At 38.3% G+C, this 15,301-nt stretch overlaps 1 protein-coding gene across 1 annotated transcript in view; it reads right to left on the bottom strand.

The window, feature by feature from the left end:
• The window catches only part of LOC137969593 (sodium/potassium/calcium exchanger 3-like), a 3,798-nt gene extending 188 nt beyond the window's left edge, over nucleotides 1-3,610 (bottom strand). The window contains exons 1-2 of the mRNA XM_068815902.1: nucleotides 1,703-3,610; nucleotides 1-797 (exon numbers count right to left, since the gene is read on the bottom strand). The exon at nucleotides 1-797 is cut by the window's left edge and continues 188 nt beyond it. Coding sequence (XP_068672003.1) covers nucleotides 737-797; nucleotides 1,703-2,727 — 1,086 coding nt within the window. The 5' untranslated portion in view covers nucleotides 2,728-3,610 and the 3' untranslated portion in view covers nucleotides 1-736. The remainder of the gene's footprint in view (nucleotides 798-1,702) is intronic.
• Between the last annotated feature and the right edge of the window lie 11,691 nt (nucleotides 3,611-15,301).

Here is a 15,301-nt window from a genome sequence, read left to right as displayed (position 1 = left end):
TCAAAAAAAACAAAAAACAAAAAAACAAAACAAAAAACGTGATGTTTCATCTGAATCAATCCTGCAGGCAAAGGCTTTTCCTTTGTATTTCTCACTAATTTTGTCTCTAATCTTTCTGTTGTTTGGTTTTTGAGTTGCTTGCTCCATCTGTAGGTGTGAATGTCAGACATGTAAATTACAAGGTTAAAGACTGATAGAAAGAAAGGTTGGCAAGCAGGATTCAGAGATGACACATGCACGTCTACATACACACGTCATATCCTCATCATCATCATATCATTTCAAAAGTTCAGCAGATCTGTGTAGTGTAGGGCTCACCTTCTACTCATCACAGTAAATTCCCATACATTCCCATTTGCTCTAATATTTATGACTTCTTATATTCTACATTATTATGTTATTAAGCAAAAAGAATATGTTATAATTCCCAATTTTTTTCCACAATCAATAGGAGCCTTTAACACCAGGAAGATATTGAGTCTTATTTTACAAAGATGTGTGTGTTACTGATAATTTTCAAAATTAACTGGGCATGGGTAGGATTTTGAATCTTGGCTACTTCAATGATCCCTTGATTTTTTCATTTGAAGTTTAGTCAAGAGGTTTGTTGGTTGAAAGTTTGTGCTCTTCCATATCAACAGTGCCCTCAAGAGAAGATCACTTTAGAGTATTTGATGTAGAGTAATGGATGCCAAACACTACATTAATTAACCATGTTTTCAATTATACTTGGTTTTCATTCTTGTAATAAGCAGCCCTGTTTTTCACCGAGGATGAGAAGTTTTGGCTCTGCCTTCCTGGGAAGTGAAAGACAAATGGGTTTTCTCAAAATGAGCTCATAAAGGTAAATTGAAATTGATGTTTGCGGCATTCACCCTTGGTCAGCTCCTAAATCTTCCTTATGGTAGTTAATTTATGGTTGTCAACTCATTGTTCTTGCCAGAGGATTAGTTAGGGTCAACAACATGGCCGCTATTGCAACCTATGAAAACCAACAATTCTTGGTTTGTAGCAACGTGACACAGCAGCCATGTTGGATGGCAATGCAGTACAATTATTAACTTCTTTTCACAGATTTGCATAATAATAAAATTTAGTTCCCAGCAGAGAGACAGGTTCTTGCTCTTGCCATCCAACATCGCTGACGTGACGTCACATGCAACCATCAATATTTGAAATAAGTTACGAGGAACACATCCTTAAGGCAAATTGACCAAACATGTTTATCCCAAAAAGGACAAAAATAGCCGTAAACAAAAGGTACAGTATTATGAATGCAATTCCAAGGCGCTTGTTCAAGTACCATTTGTTGAACATTATAATTACAAAAGGGAGGACCACAGCTGCATAAAGACAAAGAGTGGTAAACATCATTCCTTCACTCATAACAGTGATTTGGCCTCCCACATCAACCACTGTTGTTTGGAGAAGCCAGGGAAACCCAAGGCAAAATAAAACATTAAACATGTTGCTTCCATTTGCATGGGAAACAGCCATGTCACCCTCCCCTTGCCGGGTAACAATCAAGCTGGATAAAGCATCAGGCACACTGGTTCCTGCTGCCATGAAAGTTAATCCCATGACAGCATCTGGAATACCAAGGGTAAAGCCAATGATTGCAACCATCCAAACTAATAGATAGCAAAGTAATAACATCCAAACCAAAGAGACAAGGAAAGTGAGCAAGAACCAATTTTCCCACCTGTAGTTTCGACAGTCAGGAATGGTCACGGAATACAAGCATGTGAATGGTAACATAATCACCCACTGAATCGAAGATATTACATTATAAAGAACTGAGTCTGGAAGATCGTTATTTGAGTGAATGACTTGAATTTCGTGAACAGCACTGCCTCGCATGGTGTCTTCATCACCGCTGTCGTCTGTTGGGATAAGTTTCTTCTTTTCACTTTCAGTAAGTTCTGTTTCTACGTCAACGATTCTTTTCGTGCGTGATTCAATTCCCTTAAATATTCTCTCGAGGCTATTATTATAGTACATGACAACGCAATAGAGAAAGTATAATGACAACAACCCTGCAGCTTCGTACCAATAAACTTTTCTGTCGTACGTGACCACAGTCAATGCCGTGACACTTACTAGGTTACCTAAGTTGTCACGCACGAGAGGCCATCGTGATAGACGAAGCGTGGAGCTGGCGAACAGACCACAGATTGCCACGATAAAAAGCGAATCAAAGGCCATACTTCCTGCCATAGTTGCTAATCCAATGTCGCTCTTTGTAATGAAAACGCCGATGATAGATGTGCACAGTTCGGAGCCAGAGGTTGCCATGGCCATCAATGTTGCTCCACAGACATCACGGTTTAAGTGTAATTTGCGGCCCATCTTCTCCACAGATGGAACGAAGTAGTGTTCGCACAGGATGGTTAAACCAATGAAAATATATATCACGAGAAACAAGTGTACGATAGCCCCACCGTGTACTCGCATTTCCTGACTCATAAAATCACCTGGAAAATCGTCCATGGATGGCTTGGAACATGGCAAACGTAGTTTGCCCATCGAAGTCGGATTCGAATTGTTTTCGTTCGTAGGAGTTTCCGCTATTCTTCTGGTTCGACTGGCAGCTTCAACTCCAGTATCGCCGTCTTCTGTTTGCTGCGAGAGCGTCAGGGCTTTGGAGGTATAAGACAATCCAGGAAACAATAACCAGATAAAAACAAAAGGTACAGCAAATTGAGAACAATTTTCCAGGAATTTCATTTTGGGTAAAAACTGCTTGATGCTCTTCGCGTTCTTTTAAACGAGAACTGGAAATGGGCTTAGTACAACAAAGTGAAATACAGCACTGACTTTCGTGCCAGAACCAAATAAATATCACGTGGGAGTGTTCGAAGCATGTGAGTGAGGGCGGGAGTGAGCGGCTATCTGGTGCACCAATTGCAGTGACTTGAAACTGGGAGTATTTTCCATCTATTGAATTATCAGTTAAAAGATTATACATCTCCGATATCGAAAAGAAGTTGCGGATCTTCGTAATGACAGTTTGAAAAAAAGAAAAGAAAAGGAAAATTGCCAGTTGACGCTAAAGACGTGACAAATATTTTAATGCCAGAATCACGTGCTACACACACACTCACACAGACATACACCGAGAAGCCATCACGGTTGCGGGTCGCACATGTCAGGGCTGGCTTGCTTGATTCAGTGGTACTTTGAGTTGTTCCTCACTTCAAGTGACGTGCCCGCACTTGACGAACCTCGAAAAAACCTTAACTTCCAAAAATTTTCCAAATTTCCCATCAAAATTAAAGTTAAATCAGGGGAGGCGACATGAAAGAAGTGGATATTATTTTGGCCAGTAGTTTTTCGATATTTCTTTAGTCTTTTATTAGGCGCAAGAATCACAAGCAAAAACGAGAAAGCTGTTGCCTCCTAGCTAGATTGGCTTTCTTAGTTATTTTCTAGGTGGCCTTATACCCTACATAAGTTGTATTGACTTTTTGTTCTTTTCTCCTTTTTCATGTGTGGTATAAATGAATAAATAAACTTTGTTACAAACAACCATCCGTAGCCCTGATGGCGGTTAACTTTGTGATATGGTTGGCTCATTCCATAGATAGAAATCCAAAGCTTGTTATTCTTGAACTGTATCAGTAAAATCGTGACATAATTATCTGTTCAATATTGTAAAACTTTGGGTAGAATTTCCTAGGAACACCGATTTCAACGCGTGTCTCCAATTTAATGACGTGACAGCTCCGATTCGCAAAACATCGGCTGAAAACACGCAAACTTGGGATCAGTGATTTTCACATGATGTGATCTACGGAAAAGGGCGTGTTCACGAAAAAAAGCACTTGTTGAAACACAAGTAACTATTTGGACGAGATACTGGCAAAAAGGATTAAGAAATAATGCCAGACTAAAGCAGCAGTTTTACACTACACATGGAATTTCCTTAACCAATTGTGTAATCGAAATGGACCGACTAAGCAAGTCAGGAAAGTGGCGTTCCCCAGGTTGCATGTGAGAAGCGTGTGAGTTGTAAAATAGAGGATATTACACGGCCGCGACGAAATGAGTGAAATATTTTTCAACACGACAAGAGAAATTTCGTATTTCCAAGTGGCCATGTAATATTCTTTTTATTATATAAACACCAATGAAATACTAAATCATTTACGAAAGGCATCGAAAGGCACGATTTTTATATGTAACCATAGAAACAATGATCTTTTCACGAGTGAAGATAACATGTGAAGATATCATGTTTTCGCGCGAAAGCTCATTTGTTATTTCATTGGTGTTTATATAATAAAGGTCCTTCAGTCGCCTGTCTACGTAATTAGCACCGTAGTCACACTGAGAAACGAAGGAGATCATTAAGTGGATTATAGCAAAATGTCGGCTAAACCATCCCAACATTTAGGGCTCGTTCAATTGACCCTAATGCGGAATAAGAATATCAAAAATAGCACACAAACAGCTAAAAGATATTTAGCCAATACCTTTATGTGCCATTTCGAAGAGGAGTGGGTTCTTAATTACACCGGTCGTCCTTCTATTTGGTTTCGATATGTTGATGATACTTTCACTCTGTTCGACAGTAAAAACAATGCTCTTCAATTTCTACATTATTTCAAAAGCTGCCATGTAAACATCAAATTTAGTTCTTGATGTACTTATCAAACGTCATAATCATACTTTTTCGACATCAATTTATCGAAAGATCGAAAGAAAACTTTCGTTGGTCTTTACACTAAATGGGACTCGTTCACAGCTCGTGTTTCGTTGTTTCCTGTCACATTAGGGTTACCCCAGAGGTGTTGTTAATTATAATAACATGAACGATGTCTTGCAAATGCAACAAGACAAATCATTGACCCCACTGAACCATCACAGTTCCCAAGAAGAAAATTTTTTTAGTTTTACCTTATTTAGGGCTACAAAGCAAAAATGTTCATAAACAAATTATGTTGTTTGTAAATAAATTCTACGAGTGCCACCAATTCGAGTCAAATATTCCTGGATAAAATGTTCCCACGGTCACAATTCCACATCAGAATCAATGGACAAAGATTGAACTTTCATCTCAACCCACCATCGACACAATAGCAGTCTTGCGAGCAAGACGTATTGCGCCGATCTGCGACAAAGAGAGATAAAACGCAAAAGCCCACGAAATGCACCATTCGTGATCCTGAAATGGCAATGCCTTATACAGGAAAGGAAGAGAACATACACATTGCAGCACTATTGTTTCGGCGAATTCGCAAACCGAGAAAGGAAGAAACTTCACGAAAAAAAAAAAGAAGGTAGCCATTAAATTTTTGGTCATTTTTTCAAGTACGCACAAGTACATATGATCTAGAAACCTAAGTAAACTAAGCGAAAAATACTTCGTTCTTTATTTCTTGTTCGAAATAGTTGTGTGAATACAAGCAAAGAACAAAGCGTCTTGCCCTTATTTTGAGCAACCTTGGCGCAAACAAAACATTGTTTTGGTTGTGCTAGCTTGACTGGAATTGTCAACAACGTTCTCAGAACGTCGCTCCTTTGTCAAGAACGTTCTTGGAACGTCGCTCCTTTGCAACTTCGCCTTTTTGTTGCACGCTGACCAAACAACATTGCATTGCTTAGTGTGAAAAAAAAAATACAATGCAAAACTAGGTAAGAACATGGTATAGCTTTTGTTTTAGTTTTTAGAATTTAATCAAAGTGGTGTTTCCGCAAGAAAATCTTGGTTGCGTACAAGTAAAAATTAAAAATAGAAACAATTGCTTAAAATTTCAAAATTTTCTGGTCACTTCAAGTACGCACGTGCGTATTTGCGTATAGGACGCTACGCGCCTGAACAGTACTTTTATTTGGTCTGTTTGTTATGTATGAGAATCTTAACCCTATATTACAATGATTGCTTGAAAAACTCCACCTTTTTCGCTTATTCTAAAATCTTTTAAAAAAGCTAAAACCGCAGGAAAAGTGCCAAAATTGCAGGGGAAAATGTTCGATTTTCCGTATTTCAGTCAGAAGTTCGAGCAGTTAAAAAAAAAAAAAAAAACCTCTAAGGAGAAAGAACAAAGCACCACAGTCCCAAAGAGAGTCTATTGTTATCGCTATTGTTTTCTTAAAACATAAGAGCGTATGCATGATGCAGTAGGGACCTGTGCGGAAATCTTGCCTAGCTTCATCCCCAAAGTGGTCACGGCTTCGACCGTTGATAACAAACTGAGCCTTGCCGGGGTGGCAAAGTCTAACCATTTGCAGATGTAATTAGAAAGAAGGCGCGTAGCGTGGTCATTTTTTCAAGTACGCACAAGTACATATGATCTAGAAACCTAAGTAAACTGAGCGAAAAACACTGCGTTCTTTATTTCTTGTCGAAATAGTTGTGTGAATGCAAGCAAAGAACAAAGCGTCTTGCCCTTATTTTGAGCAAACTTTGCGCAAGCAAAACATTGCTTTGGTTGTGCTAGCGTGACTGGAATTGTCAAGAACGTTCTCGGAACGTCGCTCCTTTGTCACGAACGTTCTTGGAACGTCGCTCCTTTGCAACCTGGCCTTTTTGTTTGCATTGTTAGTGCAAAAAAAGTACAATGCAAAACTAAGTTAGAGCATGGTATAGCTTGTGTTTTAGTTTTTAGAATTTAAACAAAGTGGTGCTTTCATCACGAAATCGTGGTTGCGTACAAGTAAAATGTTAAAAATAGAAACAATTGCTAAAATTTCAAAATTTTCTGGTCAATTAAAGTACGCACGTGCGTATATGCGTATAGGATTTTACGCGCCTGCAAAGGCAGCACATTCTCCTCAGTTATTTTAAGACCCTGAGTGTTGGGGATCGGTCATTATTTATGTAGAGGGGGGGGGGGAGGGAAAAAAAGAAGGGGGGGGGGGTCAAGGCTGTTTTAGATTGGCTAGAGGGGGCCTAATTTTCTTTTAAACAATTAATAGGGGGGGGGGTCATCATTTCTTAGGTTTTGCAAGGGGTCTTGTCTATGCTTTTGCAAATGGGATTACTTTTACGAAATAAATTAATTTCAAAGCCTGATTTAGGTGATGGAGATGGACAAACCATTTAGAAGAATATTGTCATAAACTTCATTGCTTTAATATTTCACACTTTAATAAAAGACAAATCCAGATCAGCCTGTTTCAGTGTTTGATTTTGGCTGCATTCAATATCAAAATCAACAAAATATTTGTTGGTTCAATAGCCCATGAAGTAATAAAACATGAATAAGATAACACAAAATGTGTTGCTTTGCACCTTGGAAAATATATTGGAAAAAATATTTATATTTGGTGTCCAACATCTTAAAAGTGGCACTTTGATTGCAAATCTTGTGGTGGCAACTTTAGAAGATATATAACTTTTCCAGTGCTGGATAGGAATATTTTTCCTACACTGCATGTACTGCAACAAAACACTACTTTATAGAACCAGTACTTAGCCACCACTTTTCAAGCTTGTCCATAATTTGTCCTATTGCTGGAAGGGCATCCAGTGCAAAGAGGCTATCTGATAGGCTAAGCAATGACATTTCAATGATTTACAAGGTACCTTCGTCTTTGCTCATACCAGACATTCGCCATGTGTATTGTTTGGCATTGGCTAGTCATATCCGTGTGACGCAAATACGAAAAAAATTCAGAAATAAAATCTTAAGTGGAATAATTTGGGGGGGGGGGGGGGGGGTCATCAATGAAATGTTGAATTAAGAGGGGGGGCTACTTGCCATTTTTAGACCTAAGGAGGGAGGGCCTGGCAAAAAATTTCATCTATCAAAATATTTTTCCCTCCCCCCACCTCTACATAAATAATGACCGGTCCCTTAGTCCGGCCGGAATCGAACTCACGACCTCCCGCATGACTGCCCGATGCTCAACCAACTGAGCCACCGGTGCACGGTTTCAGGCAAATAGGATGCTGGGATTGATTAAAAAAACCTGTAAAGGACTAAATGATTTGAAGACTCTAAGGAGGGTCTAACCTTGAATACTGCTCTGTGGTATGGTCCCCGTATTCATGTGAGACGAGCCACTAAATTTATTCTGAAGGCTAAGGATAGCTATGAAACTCGTCTTGAGAGGTTAATTCTATTATCTTTGGAAGACAGGAGAGTTTTAACTGATGCTACCTTCTTTTTTAAGGCACTAAAAGGACTTGTTGACATTGATGTTTCACATTTTGTAGATTTTTACTCCAATTGTGACTATTATTCTTTTGGACATTATGATCATCTGATGTTAAAGAAAAAATATGCAGGGACTAATATACCCTTAAATATTCTTATTTACATCGAATAGTAGATTCTTTGCCTGTGGACATTCGTACTGCATATTGTACTGGAAATTTTTCATTTCAAGTGAAAAAATCTCTTATGGGTAAATCATGATTTCACTGTACTGAATTAGTTTTATTTACTTATTTATTTATTATTATTATTATTATTATTATTATTATTATTATTGTATAATAAGTATGTCAATTGTATTATATGCATTTGGTGGTCAGCTTTTACATGGGGTCTGGGAGTCTTTTACAGACTCTCCTTATGGCATTTTTTATCTCTCTTTGTTATACCGGTATATACGTATAAATACGTATAAAAACAGAACTAAAAATAAGATCAATCTTCATTGATTCTGATGTGGAATTGTGACCGTGGGAACATTTTATCCAGGAATATTTGACTCAAATTGGTGGCTCCTGAGAATTTAGCCTCCGACCTTAGGATTTTATTATAAACGTTGACAACCCAGAAATTAAAAAAGGACTCAAATCGCGTCGGGTCTGGAAAATAACCACACAGGAAGGAAGCTACCCACAATGGCAATAAGGTTAGGCTTTTTAATTGAGATTTTTTTCATATACCTAATTATCTTCTTAATTAAGCTTTTTATCAGGATTCCCATGCAAATCCTGATATTTCTATTGGCCTTGCTCACACTGAGCTTGGGGTGCCTGTGACTGTACGTGAAAAAATCCGAAAATATTCGTGCCTGATCAGTTTTCCATCAAATTCGGGTTCAAGAGAGCTGATAAAATTACGCAGATTATTATTTAGCATCCAAAAAATTGTAATCAGCGTTAAAATGACCAAATTCATGTGGAAAAGTGATTTATGTGTTGTTTTTTTGCGACCCGCTTCTTTATACTTTCTTTTTATACAATGTTTTAGTTCTCAGTTCTTATTTTCTTAGCTTTAAATTGTTTTGTTGCTTTTCCCCTAGCTTATAATACTTTTTGAGACAAAAAAAAATTGCGAGGGTCGGTTGTGCGCGGTTTCCATTATGACGAAAGAGGGCTTATTGAGCTTTTTGAAAATACCATGCGTAAAAAAGGTGGCTAAATGTTTGGAAAATCTTAGTGTTTTATGCTACCCAGTCTTTGCCACAGGGGACAGAAAATAGGTTCAGTAAACAAAGAGGATTCATGGTTGTTTTCAATGCGAGCAGACCAGTGTTTCAGTTCCATTCTTAGCAATTTCAATTCTGATTGGTCTCGCACAATATTACAGCTCTCTCTCAGTCACAAATGTGCCTTTAGACGAGATTATTAAGATCCTGATTGAAAAAGCTTTCACGGGTGATTGGTTCAACAGAGCTTACGGTCTCAGTTTACAAAAAAACGTTAGCTTGCAAGATTTCTTGGAATTAATCGTCACAGCTAATCAACTTTTTCAGTTCAATGGCCAACTTTATGAGCAGACGGATGGTGTAGCGTGGTAATGGGGTCATCACTTGGACCCTGATGGCTTATGTTTTCATGTGTCATCTTAATATAATGACTTGATGCCCTGTCTGTATAGAGTACATGTTGGCAAAACCCTAGTCATAATGCCGAGCGCCGACGCCGCCACCGTTTTTCTTGCTACTCTGAATGGCCTACATTCCAGCATAAGGTTAACTATGGAACTTCCTGTCGAAATATAACAAGATTCCCTTCATCGGAATTGAAATTGCTAAGAATGGAACTGAACTCAAAACACCTGAAAGGTCTATAGCAAACCAACAAACACTGGTCTTCTCTTACACTACAACAGCCACACTGATAAAGGTTGTAACTGAAATCAGTCAATTGAAAACAATGTTGTATCGTACCTATACTCTTTGCTCTAAAAAAGAAGCTTTCGATGCAGAATATAATGTGAAAAATTACGCCCAATATTTTTTCCATTAGATTATCCTAAGAGCTTAATTAATCGGCAATTTCACTATAATTAATAATTTTATTCCTTCTGGCTCACAGTTTTGTAATGGCACATCCAGTGAGTGAAGTTAAGTTAGAATTATTCTGCCCTTTAAAGATCAGGTGGCTGCTAATGCGGTTCGGAGGCAACTACGTGTCCTTAGCCATAAGTCCAGAGCTTTTATTCAACCTGCTTTTACGAGCACAAAACTAGAACAGGAACTAAAGCCAAGAGAAGTCAAGCCAGTTGTTGTTAATCAGCAATGCGCTGTCTATTATTTTTCATGTGATCTGTGCGATGCAGATTATGTTGTGTTCACAGCTCGACACCTCCACCTGCGCACAAGAATAGTCCATTTTACATTTGTGTGCTTGTTACCTGGCCTATGAATGAAAGTGAGGCTGGAGTTGACCTTGTTTTGATAGAAACCTCACTGCTTTTCTTATGTAAATTGTTCAGTACTAATTAGCATGACAACAACATCATTAACATAAGAAAAGCAGGGAGGTCTGTAACAAGGTCACTGACACCAGCCTCAATTTCATTTAAGGGCCGGGTAACTAAGCACACAACTTTAAAGAGGTCTATTCGTCGATAGGAAAACATTTCATGGTGTCTCGAGGAAATAACAATCTTTTAAAAGCAAGCCAATTTAAAATTCTTGGGAAGTACTAGAGCAAATGTGATTGTTTGGTTCCGAAATTATATTCATTAGAAAACTAAAGCCTTCTCTAAATACTTAATTAACCTTTTTGTTTAACTTGTAATATTATTGTGTCTATTGTGCCTTTACCATTATTTTATAATCAGTTTCCATTTTTTACGTTTTTGAACTTCGTGTCGTGCAATTTTGGCCTGAAATCATATTTGATTTTAAATCAAACTCGTGCTTTTTGAAATCACTCGTCATGATGATTTCAGACCCAATCATATACCTAAACAAAATAGGGACCCATTGCGTATATGTGGTAGCGCAGTAACACGGCTCTTTAATCCATAACTGTCAACTGAGCTGCGGACGATATTGTTTTGGTACCATATATCATTATAGTACCATGGTAGATGTCTTAGGTAAATCGCCCCCTGAGAGGACATGTACGTGGTTACAAGCAAAATACTAAACCCAGAAAGATTGAAGAAAATAAAAGGGAATCGAGAAACATTGGTTTCAAGGTTGACAAGTTGATCATTTTCAAGTTCCCTTACAACTTCTTCTTCGCCACAACTTTAAGCGTGTACTCTGAGCCTCTGACAGCTTTCTAAGACAAAAGTTCATTGAAGCTAATACCTGTCTGGCGTGGTTAGTACCTGGATAGGAGGCCACAAAATATACGACTCGCTGTCAGAAACATAGGACTGAAAATTCTATTTTAACCCTCAAAAATGCGAACTAAGCGAGGTACAGATTTTGTTGGCCTACTTTATGCAAAACAAATATTGATGCAAAAGTAAATAAATATTGATACACAGTTTTTAGGAAGAGCAGAAGGAAGTTTTCAGGAAGTGTCGATCGACAATAAAATATTTTGCCATCAGCAACAAGATTTGCGAAATGAATTTTGAACCGCGAATATAAAAAATTACCATCAGTGAAAAAGATTTTGGGAGAGTTTTGCTAGGTTCAATGTTTCTTTTTTACCTTTGTCTGCACAAGTAAATCGCAAAATCGATAGTGACATCGAATTCAGCGGCTGCCGGGATCAAGTAATACCTTGCGTGTTTACTAACAACTCGCACAACAAAGGATACATCTGTGTCAAAATGACGACAAGACACTCGGTTTTTGTTTTTGTTAGTTTGATTTTTTGTTCTTTTAAGTGTTATAAAGTTTGACAAGAACTGTACGAATTCAACACAAAGATCACAATCGCCCAACTCTTGAGGTTGACCATTGTTTCTGCAAAGTTAAAAATTCACTCTTCTAGCCGAGGTTATTTATGACCAGGTAATTCCATCGTTTTGGAAATAGAGCGAGCTTCAATCGAGTGTTGTAAAACCAAAACCAAAGTAATTACTTTGGCCACTAAAAAAGGACGTAGACAATCTAGTAAACCAATCAAAATTCGAAGTAATTACACGTAGCCGGCAATGTAGCTGGCACGAAGCGCGGGAAAGTGTGCAGGCGCAAGCCACGATTGGTTTTGGTTTCACTTCTGATTGGTTGAGAAAATGGCGCGAGAACTTTGAACCAATCACTGAGTGAAGAAATGCAAAACCAAGGCAATTCGCTTATTACTTTCGACACAATTGAAAACCGCTCTAATTCCATCGTTTTGGAAATAGCAGCTGCTTTATTATTCATCAGTGTCACAAATTCGTGCCGATTTTTGGGCTCATGAGGAGCCTATGATTTGGAGCCTCCATATGCAATGTTTCCTTGAGTCAACCTTTGCGCGTATCTTTTTATTTTCAGAATCAACTTTCAGCTAAATTACCGCGAAAGTTGTTTTCTGGAACGTCCTCATACAAACATGATAATGTAATAGATTTGATGATAAAAATTACGGGCAGAAACATACTAAAGACAACGTTTCGGTGTCCTCATGACACCATCATCAGGTCAAATATAATATTTTACAGATAACTCGAATATTAATGTTCAAGATTAAGTTCAAAGTCCCTAGAGGCTAGGTGAAAAGTTTTGCCTTTATCGAGTCACTTTGGATATTCAGACACGGTTTGTGCTCGCGAATAAGGAACATTTCATTTTCATTTTTTATCTGTAAAATATTATATTTGACCTGATGATGGTGTCATGAGGACACCGAAACGTTGTCTTTAATAAGTATGTTTCTGCCCGTAATTTTTATCATCAAATCCGCATACAAGCAATCAAAATAAAATGGCGACGAAAGGCGTTGAGCGTGTCATTATCACGATTCTTCTCTCGTTCCCCGTTTCTTGTCGATCCACAAGCCAGTTTTTACAATCGAAAGAGACTGGGTTAAGCCGAGTTAATCAGGAGAACTTGAAAGAGCTCAAAGTGATGAAATATATGTAATAGCGTCATTAGTAAAGTTTGCTAAAAGTTTGCTCGATGTGTCGACAATACTGCGTCTTCCGTTTGTCCTTCTCCTTGCTATCAATTATCGCGGTAGTAAGTAAGCCCTGAGTACGTTTCCGGGATGGAGGGTTCTTTGCAAGAATCTGAAAATAGCGGATTTCCAAGTTCGCGAAGAAAACACTGTTAGCTCGAATGACAACAGCAACACTGATTGCAGCGAATGCGCCAGTGCGAACGCCAAATGCGGTGTAAAAGATCTCTTACGAACGAAACTTCTCGACAGATCAAAGCGAGCGAATGCTACGAAGATTGATGTTATGAGAAAGTGGCATAGGGAACTTTCATTCGCTGGATTTGAAGGTTATGGTGAGATTCTGAATCTCACGAAAGAACATTCACCAATACTAGTACGGGAGATAGATCCCCTCTCTCTTTATCCTGGAACGTGTATTGGTTCTGTACCCTTCAAATATTTATTCTTATGCCGAACATACGACCGAACCTTTTCAGCCAGTTCGTTTGATTGTCCATGTCGATGGAAAGTGGAGACTGCAGTGTTACTTGTCGGTGAACCGTTGGCCGACAGTTAACTGCATGACAGTTACGGGAGCTCTTCTTCAAAATGACCGTCCCATCTTCGAGCATATGACTTTAAATTCTGGGACGTTGGACACCCTAGAGCGCTCAGGTCTTGTGGAAGTTGCCAACGAACTATGTGGCAACCAGACTTGGTGCTCGGGAATTGTGGAAGATGTGGAGTTTTCGGAATTTGGATATCTCCCTAAAGGGGTTAAAGTTATGACGCGCCCAATAAAGACTACCCACGCAGTTTCTTGCAAGATTTGGCACGTTCCTCCTTTTCGCCAAAAAATCGCATCCGGTCGATCAAACCCGGCAGGTCCCTCACGGAGACGCATGTTTAAAAGTTACACGGTATGTTAAAGGAGGGTAAAGGCGAAAAACAGCGTAGATGTAGCCACAAAGGCCCTTCGTCAAATGCCTAGCAGTCACTATCCCTGGATAAAACCTTTCTCCCAACAGTAAAGTCAAGCGCTCAAGAAGACTACAGAAGCAAGCTCTGAAATTTTACAAGAAATCAAAACCAGTCAACAAAGCTAATTGAAAGCTTTGACGAAGGGCGTAAGGAGCTAGATGAAATCAAAAAAAGAGGGAAACAAACTGGACTCCCCACTCGATTAGATTGACATTACTTGGGTAGTCTAGACTTCTGGCTATTTCCTTTTCTTTTAATTTCTTGTTATTTTGTATTTCAGTAACAAATTAAAGATTTCATTTTAATTACTGTAACCTTGCAAATAGGCCAAGAGGTAAAATAAAGTTATTATTGTTGGAAGGAAAAGATGGGTCAAGAGCTGTGGACTTCGTCAGTGAAGTGTGGAGGAAGGACAGAGAGGGCTTTTTGAGGATCAGCAACAAAACGGTAAGAATTTCTCACTTTTATGATTCACATGTCTGATGACAACATGTAATGCCACTTACAGTTGTCCACTGAATTTGCAGACTTATTGTGATTTCTAATACTAGTTTGTTTGCATTTTAATAATCTGATAGTGACTAGAAAGAAGGGTAACTAGAAAGAAGGGTATCAGAGTGAGTAAGTAAATGAAGAAAACAACAGCTAATACAATTCTTGCTTTTTCTATTGATGTAACCTGAACCAATTTTCCTTCTTTTGATTGTCTTTATCATGATGTTGACATGAAAGAGGGAGGTTTTCTCATTATAAGTGTACTCGTTGGTTATAAATTGCATTGTCTACAGAAGCAACAAGTAAATTTATTTAGTTATGATTCTCGCATCATTCTTCAAGTAACTCTATCTAAACATTAAGGGTGCTCTAGAGTCTACAATATCTAACCCAAAAATAATCAATGAGTACATTACATTAATTTTGATCTCCTTAGAATATCCAGACCAAGAAATCAAGGCAGCGGAAGTTTTTAGCTTGGCAGGTTAGTAATTTCAGGACTGCCATCATTTACTTATTTACTTTTAAAAGTTTTTCAGTAAAGCCCTGAATGAAGGAGTAATAAGTTTTGTTTCAACTGTCATTTGATAATGTTTTCTGTAACTGCCTAATTTGATTACTAAAAATTATATGATATCTCTCAAT

This window comes from Montipora foliosa, chromosome 9 (assembly GCF_036669935.1).
Source record: "Montipora foliosa isolate CH-2021 chromosome 9, ASM3666993v2, whole genome shotgun sequence".
NCBI classification, from domain to species: Eukaryota; Metazoa; Cnidaria; class Anthozoa; order Scleractinia; family Acroporidae; genus Montipora; species Montipora foliosa.
The sequence above is the reverse complement of the archived record's forward strand: the minus strand, read 5'-3'. Positions and strand labels throughout refer to the sequence as shown.